Below are 11823 nucleotides of genomic sequence, written 5' to 3'. Positions count from 1 at the left end.
GTAACCAGTTTTTGTTTTTGATCTGAATGTTTTACTCTATTTTAAAACCAAGTCCAACTTCTTAAAATTTAGATTGCAATTTTTACCAGACGTTTATTTTTTTAATTGGAAAAGAAGACATTGTTCAACAATAATGAAAAACTCTTTTTTAACAACAAAGTATTTAATAGTTCTTCACTTTTAGACCTCAAAAGTGAATGCACTAATACTGTACTGTACTACATCAAGCATGTAAATCCCCCCAAAAGTTCCATATACACACTACAGTACACTATAAAACTAATGTACATGTAATGTATAACTGTAAAGTATCATAATCGCTTTAAGTGCATAGTATTTACCTTGAAGAACCTTTTATTTGCCACTGATCAAATATTAGCAACCCTACACTTAACAATTTCCACATTTTTTTATATAAATACATGGCCAACTTTTCTTGCAACTTGTTAAAAAATCTTTTAACTTTTTTGAGGTACAGTAATTTCAAACCTTAACCAGTTACATAGGTAAAGGTACTAAAACAGCAGAACATAAATACTGTACAGTAATTTAATCTGCATCCACCATCACTAACCTCATTTATGGCCAGCCATATACTGTACTGTTTTAGAAAATGTACCAGAAAATTGTACTGTGTTAAAATTTACAATTCTCATAGCATTTAATCCAAGCACAGAAACCATACACAACTGAAACATGGTATACACTACATTAAAGATACAGTATACCCTCTGGTGTTGAGTTTTTTAAAAAAATGTTTAGATTTTTTTTTTTTGAGTATTTAACTAATACCCAATCAACACTCTCAAATGACATGCCTAAATATGGTAGTTAATGGTAACATCAGATCATGACCATATATAGGCACATCATGTCTATATATGGGCATACAACAGTTCTTTGCCAAATAACATTTGATAATCTGGACAAAGCGTACTTTACTAGCCTTCAATGAAATATTAGAATGTGAAAGGATTTTCTCTAAATTAACAGATGCATAAATACTGTTCCTAAAGGATTTTCATCATAAAGAAATCAGTTAAAAATTAAATGTTTTTGCCTCATAGGAAGTTGATAGCTTGGGCGAGACTTTTATACCTTGTTTAGTGAATCTGCCGACTGCCAATAATGATAATTTGAAAATAAATAAAATTTTATTTTTGGCCAATTAGCGCACCCGCCGCCACGAAAAAATTGAAATTTCAGAAAAAAATAAAAGTTTTCTTTATTTTTATTACACCCACCGCTGCCTTAAAATAAACGTGTATATTTCTTTAAAAAAATAAGTTTGTGAAGCAAGGAATAAAAATCTCGCCTAATAAGCTATTTAAGTTTTTTATTTAATTTTTAGGTGTTTCCCAATTTTCCTAGACAGTATACACTGTTTTCTATAATTAAATTATTATAATGGGTACAAAATAAAAGACTCATATACAGTATTTTTTACAGGATTTTCAGCAGACAAGAGGAAAATAGACATTAATCATAGTCATCTAATAATCATAGTGTGAAAAAGATTGACAATCTTTCTATCACCTTTACATATGAAATGTTTATGTACCTTACTGGTAATGTTTGTGTAAATGAAATACCTTTACATTAAAATATATCCAACACTCAGAAATGAACAACTGGGGAACATTGCAGGTGCAACATAGATCAAAAACATTAGTTTTTAAGTAAAGGAAATATTGAACGTCAGTGCAACATTCCCCCTCCTCTACCCAATCTTTCCCTGCCATTTTTCACATCTTGTATCTTGAAACACCACTAGTATTCATTCTTCATAGAATATGTGAATGCATGTCAAAATTTCAAAACATTGTTTACTGATTGAGTTTCAACTTGGACCTAATGTATGCAGAATTAATGGTATTACATTGTTTACCTATTTGAGGCTTGCCATTCCAAAACCTGCATACCATCGTTAATTGTTAAACTGAGTACAGTAATTAGCATAAGAATGTGGCAGTATTGTATACTTTTAGTACAAAGACATAATAGATTTACTCATAACTTTGGCAATAGTATTGTATACTTTAGTACATAGAATCCATAATACTTTTACTCATAACTTTGGCAATAGTAAGTCGATTTCAGTAAATGACCCATCATTTTTAAGCTTACAATGTGGAGAATACGACTACATATTAAAAAGTCAATTTTCATTTTTTGGTCACTGGTTTTGGAATGGCAAGCCTCAATGGCTTGACTTAGGCTAGATCAATGTCAATTTTTTATTTTAAATGTAATAATGTACATATTTACTTTTGGCTGGATATAAGTCCAGTAATTGTGCAGATGTGAATGTGATACATCATCATTTCATTGTTGAAACTCTAGTACATACAATGTCTAAAATATACAGTCTTTTCAAGTCTAAAATATACAGACTTCATCAGAGTTCACTGTCAACTTCTTTCTTACAAGTTACTGTAGTCCAAACGTGTCCCTCTAACAAGCGATGATCAGAACTTTCTTACAAGTTACTGTAGTCCAAACGTGTCCCTCTAACAAGCAATGATCAGAAATTTGAGAACAGGGGAAGCGGGGGTCACAATTTGACCAAATCTACATTAGCAATAACAGTCAAAATTCCCCTCTGTTCTCGACACTGTCCAAGTATGAATAGACAATTACAATACACTATCTACTTCTTGGATGGAACTTGGTATTTTTGTTTCTGGAACTTTGTCATTGGCTTACCCCCTTTATTACATGTACCTACACCTACTTTACCAGTTGACTCGTCAGGAGATGCAAATATACTTTTCTTGACATACCCTTTTTTGTTTTTGTTGAATGCCTGCAAAATTGCAAAATAAAAGAATAGTATTTTATTTTAATGAATAAACCACTGAATCAATTACTAATGTATAATACATGACACGTATGCCTTAAATTCAGAAATCTGAGAAGGTCAGTGTGGGTGTAGCTTATGATGCTTGCCATAAATCCCAAGGTCATTTATTCAAATCTTTCTCAATTGTTTCCTAATCAAAGTGTCTATAGATTTCATCCTGTTCTTCTCCCAGGTTTTTGCTGTAGGATGTGTACTCTCTCTTTTTTTTTTTTCGTTTTTATTTATTGATTTTTATTTTTTATTTCATTTTTATTATTTTTATTTTATTTTTGACTTAGAACTACGAGCTAATGAAGGTGGTGGAATTTCTATTACATTTTACTTTCATCTTAAATGCTAGAAACAGGATGAACTACACAAAACAAACATAATACAAGGCTAAGGGGTGGGTTTTTTTTTTTATGTGTAATCTCGTAACTTGACGGAATTGAACCCAGGATCCTTGGGATTGGAAGGTAATGATCTTAACTACCAAGCTACGGCTGTACTCAATACACAAGCTTTTAAAATAATCAATAAATGCAGTACACATCCTGAATTCAATAATTATTGGTAGGAAAAAGCAGCGGGAACGATACCATAACATTGATAAATTGATCATAACCATTTCCAAAATGGCTCCCATCATGTTATTAATAGTACCAAATGTGTTATCTCTGATTATCACAAATGATATAAGGAAATAAAACTAACCTTGCTATTAAAGTCAAGCCAGTTGTTTTTCGACTTTTCATGAGCCTGTTCCATTTGTTTTAACCTTTCTGCCTTCTTCTGTTGTTTCCTTTTTTTGTATTCCTTTTGTTGTTCTAAGAGCTCCTTCCTGCAATTGTACAAATAATATTTATTATTATTATAATAATAGTAGTTTAGTAAAGTAGTAATAATTGTAATAAAAATATCAATAAAAACGTAAGTGAATATTAGCAGCTGTATTACCACATACATAGTTCTGAACAAAACTGCTGTTGAAATTATTGAATATATTGCTCTACTCCTTTTAAGATTGATTTGAAAAAAACCGACAGAGAGCAGTTAAACGCCATTATTTTCAGCAGTGATGTGCACTTATCTCTTATATATGAAATTAGATATATAAATAGAAAAACTAAAATCCATTACAAAAAATGAAGTGTTAAAAGTAGTCTTTCATTAAATAATGAATGTAAATAATAATTAATGAACAGAAATGAATGCAGGGAAAGTGAACAGCAAACAAAAACGCACAAGCCATTGAAGATCAGTAAGTGAAATACATATATCCCTGGTTCTTAATTAATTTCTTTGAAGGGCCAAAATATTTTTAGAATTGATGTCACGGTCCAAGGAAAATCTTTGAGTTTCAAGCAACTTGTTATACTTTATGGACAAATTTTGAGTTGCTGTGGCCAAAGCCCTGTTGTGACCGCACAGACCTTAAGGTTTTTTGGCAATTTCAATTTCTATTCTATTTTTAATTGTACTACAGCACAATATTAGGACACAAAATTCATTACAATGTTTGCACCATAAGATTGATATGATATTGTGCCAAAATAATTAGGACAATTAATTTTCCACTATTTCTTGCTTATTGATGATCTTTCATTTTTTGCTTGTGTAAAACCATCACAAAAAAATTTGGCCAACGGCAGGGGAAAAAGCCCCAGGAAGTTTTAACAATTTGAGTGATTTTGAATACTAAAGGCCTGTAATCGATCTTACAGCCTCATATTCTGTAAAAGTAACATATGATTATTTTTCCCTAATGAAAGTGTTGAGTTCTACTTTGATTGTCACTCGGACGGGAATATGTCTCAGCAACTGGTACCATCACTTAATTTCAATTAATTAATTTGTTGGAAACTGACGGTTTTAAATAGCTTACAGCTATAGTTTACAGGCCTGTATGTTGGCTGAGGCTGTTTAGGGGCCCGGCTGGGTCCAGAGGCCGAGATGCTCTGACAAAGTAGCATTTTGAGGCTGTAATGGATTTCTGCAACAACCCATAATTTGCCTTGGTTTCAAACTATCGATTGCGACCCAAGTTAGTCACCAAAATATTTTGCAGGGTTGGCGGACGTTTAATGTTGTTGGAGACTGGTAGCCGAATAGAACTTGTTATGTCTTCCTTTTTTTGTGCAAGTGTAACGTGTGCAAAGTAGTGTTTCCTAAATTGGGCATTTTTTCCACAAAGTAAAACTAGATATTATTTTTGTTTCTATCATATTGACCTCAATTCTTATGTTTGCTTCTCATCGTTTACGCCTAACAAAATACTATTACCTGCTCGGGCGTCTATACAACAACTCCCTGGTAGGACTAATCCTGTAGGAGTATTTTCAACCTAACATGAAGCTACAGGCATAATCGTAACAAAAACAGTTATACAAAGCTTGTTCAACTTAATATTTTGGCACACAATAGGTATTTTCGGTGTAATTTCACCCATCCTACAGTATATCCACCAAATACCAGGGATTTAAGGCCTACAAACTCTTAGCCAGTAAAATCTTGGGTCTACTCATAATAAAAACAAATCTATGGTAAAGTTTTTATTTTTAATCTGCTATGTAATATTTACCTAACCTAAGACTACCAATCTTTTGTGTTTGTCGAGTTCACTTTATTTAAAAAAATAAGCATTTTTTTTTTAGTTCCTCTAAATATATTTTGTATAATTTATATATTTGGCCCGCGGGCCACCTATTAAGAACCAAGGACATATATAAATAAACCTACTTCCCATTCACACTTCCAAGAAAACAATAGGACAGACTATTCCAATAACTACAACCCCCACCTAAGCAGGCTTTCAAACCATGCTATCTTTCCCCATTCCATTTTGCATTACTGTACTGTATATAGAAGTAAAATTGTTCACGTAAGTATTCATGAAATAAAAATAGACAATTAGATTTGATGCTAAATCACTTACGAGACAAGACAAAAACCTAACCTAGGGAAAGCCACAAACAAGGTGTTGTAGTAAAGAAATTGCTTACTTGGATTTTGGTTTACTGTCTGTTTCTAAACCTGCCTCTTCTGACGTCCTTTTTTCTCCTTTAGGTTCCTCGAGTTCTCTCAATTTACTTGTCTAAGTATTTGTATTAAACACATCATTACATTAGAAAAAGATTAAGGATAATCACTGGAATTTTACCTGATGATGATGATGTCATTACTTTTTTTTTTTCGTTGACCAAATGGTCATTTATTTCAATTCTTTCATTTGATAACATATACAGCAACATTATTTCTTTCAGTTTTCCTTTAGGGTAACATAAATTATAAATACTTATTTGACTTCTTTTTTTTTTTAACATACCACATTATACAAAAGATTCATTCACAGGGAACCAGTCAATTCGAGCGGATGCCACTTCGAGCGAAGGCCAATTCGAGCGGATTCGAGCGAATTCGAGCGGATGCTAGTTTGAGCGGAAGAAGATCCGCTTGTGCGAAACAACAACCTGTGCGAGTTATATACAAATTACTTCAAAATTTCCTATTTTTGAGCTAAAAATTTGACATTTTCAAAGGGAAAGAGGGAACACAACAGTTCCAGAATAGATAAGTGAGTAGCAACTCAATTACAAATATAATTTGAGCTAAAAATTTGACATTTTCAAAGGGGAAGGGGGCACACAACAGTTCCAGAATAGATAAGTGAGTAGCATAACTCAATTACAAATATAATTTGCTTTTTTAAATAGAGAACCCCAACCAGTGACGGATCTGGGGAAGGGGGGGGTGGTGAATAGGGTGGCTAATGGTCACTCGTCTTGTGTGTGTGCTTCTCGTGCACTCTAGTAAAACATACACTTTCTTCTTTTTTAAGCTGAGAAGTGCACAATTCTATTATAGTTTTAACTTGTTAGCGGCCATCTTGGTAGTCGGAGTTGCCAAGACTGTAATTCAAACATGGAGTAATTATCAAAAAGTACTAAAAACCTTTCAGGACCTTAGTAATCAGAGCATTTTTTGCATTTAAAACAAACAAATACAAGAATACGGCGACGATAAATTCGCCCTTGTTATAGTTCGCACTAAATGCATCCGCTCGAACTGGCATCCGCTCAAACTGGCATCCGCTCGAACTGACATCCGCTCGAATTGACTGGCATCCCATTCACATACACAATTTGTTTTTTACATTTTTTTTTTTTCAAAGAACTTTGCATACCTTGCGATAGATTTAGATTTACTTAAGCAAGGGAAAACAAAAAACTGGTTTTAATTAACAATGTACTGTTCACCTTTACAAATTTTAAACCTTGATTTTACAAATATTAGCTAAATTAATCCATTCATATGTTTATATTACTTTTGCCTTCTTTCTTATAAGCTCGTAATACAATCCAGTTATTGATACATTTACAGTAATAAACACATGAAAGTAACTATGGTATGGGGATATACCTACACTGGTGTTGATTAAAGATGAAAATAAATATATGAGAAAAACCTATGTCCCCATCGGGATTCGAACCCAAGACTTTCCAATTACCGTTCGGACACTCTCTACAAACTGAGCTATGAGGTCAACTGGTATACACCCTTGGGTTTTCCCATTATGACACGTTTTTTTTTTCCACTTGGCCTCATAGCTCAGTTGGTAGAGTATCCGAACATTAATCGGAAGGTTTTGGTTCGAATCGCGATGGGGACATATGTTTTTCTCACATATTTACTATCATCAGTAATAAAACAATATGCCAATAATCTTCAGTAATGCCATGAAGGGGTAACAGGTTAGCCAAAATTTGAATACAGTAGTATCCCTTTTCCACATTAGATAACAATAGATATAAACTTGCTTGCTTTGACTAGATGGATGTTTTGTTGTAAAACTTATTCTGATGATGACTATGATGATCAATATGATGTTGATTATACTGTAAACCACCATCAAAACAAAAAGTGGAAAAATTTGATGAGTGCCTATCAAATGCTGTACTTTGTAGTAGTAAATTGTAAACTAAATATTTAAAAAATTATAAAATCATCAAAATAATATACAAACATACCTTTACAATTTCTGAATTTCCATATCCATCGAATGTGACAGTTACAGTTCCATTGTCGTGAATTTCATCAATAGTTGAAGGATATAACCTGGAAAAAAACAAACACTCTATTTTTTATTTGGATTAAACCATATTGTGTAATGGAGTTAAGTACTTGGGCCTAGCCTTCAAAATATTACAATACTTCATGTTTCACATACATACAGTACATATATTTTACATTATTTTTTGAAGAACTGAATGCAAGGTCAACTTTGTATACTAATTTAATAATATCAAAGAGTATAGATTTGCCAGAGGTCTGACTCTCTGGATTTCGTTGAAACGCAGTCCTATCGCAAACAGTAACTAGAGGGCGCGATTCAAAAGAAACTTAAAAGGCATTTGTATTGAATGCTTGTTGCGTCTATAGAATGCATGTTCGAGATTTTACGAATTCTAATAGGCGCTCCTATTTCGTGGTAATACTTTTTTTTAAATTTCATTGATTGCATGCAAAAATCAGGGCAGTTGGACCTCTGGCATTTCTATAATCTTTGATAATACTCACAGTCCATCTTCTTCATACATAGCCAGGCATCTATCTCCTATATTCCATTTCTGTAGCGGTATAACAGAGTCCTCCTCTTGCGTGACCTCAGGAGCAGCCTTGATTAGATCTAATGTCAAATCTATCACTTCCTGGAATAAAAGAAAAATAACTCTGTTAAATTCAGCTCTGTACTTAAAATATGCTTTAAAAAGCAAAAACAAAACAAAAAATGCAAAAATCTTGAATATTTAAATAGCTTATTTAAAGAATCAAATGAGCTGTTAACTTCCAACTAGAAACAGATGAAATTGTTTTCACTGACTCACAGCCATTTTACTATACATTTTTAATTGATTACAAACAGATTTAAGGGTCTCGGGAAATGTATTACTGAACTGTCTGTTAAAAGATGAGGAAAATTATTTTTTTCTCAAATTTTTAATAAATTAGGAAATTCAAATAAGGATTAAAAAAATTTTTTTTAGCTAATGACAGTAGTACATCTTTAAACAAACAATGAGGGTTTAAATTTTGGATTGAACGATTGTGTTGTATTACCTGTAAATCTTGTTTCAACTTAAGAAGTTCTTCATTATCTGCATCACTTGTTAATGCAGCTTCCACCTACAAAATGAAGGTATAATAAAAATACATTACATTAATTGTGTGCAGTCATACGTAGCCTAGTGATTCATTACAAACTTGTATTTTAAGCTTTCTCCTAACACACTGTACTGGCAGTGTTCTTAACACTAATTATATGGTACTATCTAATTAATTTATATTGATATCATATAACCAACAAAACAAGTAAATATACAGATGTTAATCAAATCATATTCAATGATTTCACGTCAACATACCCATAGCATAGGCCTATCTCCATAGGTAGGATTGCCCCTCCCCTGACGGTTTTTACCGGGCTGACCAAGCCGTCGTACCGGGCTGGGTAATAAGAGGAAAGAAAGAGGGGAGAGGGAGGGAAAGAGAAAGAAGAAGAAAAGAAAAGGAAAGAAAAAGAGAAGAGAAAAATAAAGACAAGAATAAAAAGGAAGATATCATAATGACCAGACTCCCAACACCCTGCAACCCCTTCTCCACTTCAAAAACTGTCGTAACTCCTTTGATCTATGCTGCCCGATGGCGTTACCACTGGGGGACAAGGGAAAATATCTATCTTTGAAAAATCTTGCCCACCCCTTTATAAATTCCCTTTTCATCCCCTGAAAGTGCCTAAAAGCCTCGAATTTCGCGCGCACTTCTTGTTAACATGGGCTAATTTCCTCTAAAAATTGTACATTTTAGGGAGTTTTGATCAATTTCAACGAAATTAGAATTAAAAACACCGGGGGACAAGGGGAAAATATCTATCTTTGGAAAATCTTTCCCCACCCCTTGACAAATGCATCCTCAAATGCCTAAAATTCCTTTATAAATTGCACATTTTAGGGAGTTTTCATTAATTCCGACAAAATTAGAATTAAAAACACAAAAATATTTTGCCCGCTTCGTGTGCAATTTTTATGGCTTTTTTAGGTTAATCCTTTTAAGTTATTTACAGAATAGTCCCAAACTCAAGAAAGACAAATTTAAGATAGATCGTTTTAACCTAAAAGAAGGGCCTCAATGTGTATTGATGGTGGAAGAATATGTTTGTAATAAATAAAACCATGATGAAAATGCTTATATTTAGTTTCAAACACACGTGTGTGGCCTATATTATAAATAAGATAAGCCCTATGTCGTATTGTTTTCTATATGGGGAGTGGGGTGGGTATGGGCAGTGGGTATGGTAAATTACCTGTCTCTTATACACATCTAGATGTGTATAAGAGACAGTATATATACTGTGTGTATGTATATATAAATATTTATATTATGTATAGGCCTATGTGTGTGTATATACATATACATCTAAATATGTGAGAGTGGATATATAAATGATTATATTTACTTTACATATTTAATTTGATTTAATTTTTATTATCTGTGGTTGGTCATTTCTTTTTTGCCTTTTCTTTTCTGATGTCTGTTTCTTTGTTTTTAATTTTAATTTTTTTTTTTTTGTGTACTGTATTTCTTTTGGACGATGCACCATCAAATTTGGAGGGTGCCACAGTTTAAAAAAATGTTGTTTTCCAAGTAAATTACTTATTTACTTACTATTAATATAAATAAGTACTCATCTTCATTTTCCACTAAATACTGCTGTAAGCCAATTTTGTGTTTGTTTTATTATGTTCGTGTTAAAAAATACTTTTATACCTGTAATATCCACACATTATGCCTGCTTCTGAGTATTACCCAAAGTGATACAGTACTCATCTAAACGACAAGTTAATAATAGTAAGTGGATCCGATCGTCCTGAAGACCTGATATAGGGCATAGGCCTAGCCTATTTGGGTCTGACCGTCCCTCGTCACCCACCGCTTCGTTCGGGTATTGTAGGCCTACTACCATAGCCTAGCCTAGGCTATATTCTAGTGAACATTTTCACCATTATGTATCAGATACCATTTGCGGCCCATTGACAAAAACTTGGGAAACTGATTTTAACTCATATACGTTACATATAGCAACATACCTGGTGTAACTGAGCTTTATAAGTGCTAAGGTTGCCATCGTAATCTTCTGCCATCTTGTTTTCTGATCTGCTGGGATCCGGATTTAAAGATTATGGCGCGCCTAAATTGCCAAATACATGGATACGATCCATTGTTTTATGGTACGTACGTACTGAAATACGTTAGTCCCGACGTTAGGGTAAAGTCCGTATACTAAAGGATAATTTAAGACTATAATAGACAACAAAACCACATTTAAACGGTTTACATTTATAAGCCTATTGTATGCAGGTGAAATTTGGCTCATCAGGTTAGATAGAAAAGATGGGTAACAATTTTGATACTGGCGGAAAATGATGAAGACAAATGCATAGACAACAGCATAACCAACACTTTCTTTCATCTGCACTGCACAGCTTACAGTCAATGAGTAAAAAAGGGACATCATTTTCTCACAAAATCGATATATAATTTGAATTGTTTCATTTGAAAAACTCGGGTGATCGGATTATAAAACTAGATTGTAAGCTCTATAATCATTTGTATATTTTTTTTCAATCAATAAAATCGAGTGATCATTTTTCTTCGAAGTTGACAACACCTTATAATTTGTACAGAAAATGGCTAAAATTTGAGTGTTTTTTGGTATACTAACTGTTTCTGAGAGACACAGAAAGAAAGCCCGGTACTCCTACACGTGACGGTCGTCGCGTGCACTGAGCCTACATTGAGAAAAAAATTGAGTAGTAGGCCTATGCCACGTGTTCTTTCTTCATGAATCGTTAGGCATGAAGAACGCACTTCGAATAAACAGTGTTTTAAATTTTATTTAATTGAAGGCTAGTTAGGCTATATTG

At 33.1% G+C, this 11823-nt stretch overlaps 1 protein-coding gene across 1 annotated transcript; it reads right to left on the bottom strand.

Annotated features, from left to right (window-relative positions):
- Positions 1-136: 136 nt before the first annotated feature.
- Positions 137-11085, bottom strand: LOC117103057 (survival of motor neuron-related-splicing factor 30-like). Its single transcript, XM_033243528.1, has 7 exons — positions 10987-11085; positions 8960-9025; positions 8420-8550; positions 7870-7957; positions 5845-5936; positions 3557-3683; positions 137-2806 (listed from the first exon to the last, which is right to left on the bottom strand). The coding sequence occupies exons 1-7, from the start codon at positions 11038-11040 to the stop codon at positions 2651-2653; spliced, it is 714 nt and encodes a 237-aa protein (XP_033099419.1). The 5' UTR covers positions 11041-11085; the 3' UTR covers positions 137-2650.
- Between the last annotated feature and the right edge of the window lie 738 nt (positions 11086-11823).

Source organism: Anneissia japonica, unplaced genomic scaffold (assembly GCF_011630105.1).
Source record: "Anneissia japonica isolate Jap-2015-1 unplaced genomic scaffold, ASM1163010v1 scaffold284975_len822289_cov185, whole genome shotgun sequence".
In the NCBI taxonomy this organism is placed as follows: Eukaryota; Metazoa; Echinodermata; class Crinoidea; order Comatulida; family Comatulidae; genus Anneissia; species Anneissia japonica.
The sequence above is the reverse complement of the archived record's forward strand: the minus strand, read 5'-3'. Positions and strand labels throughout refer to the sequence as shown.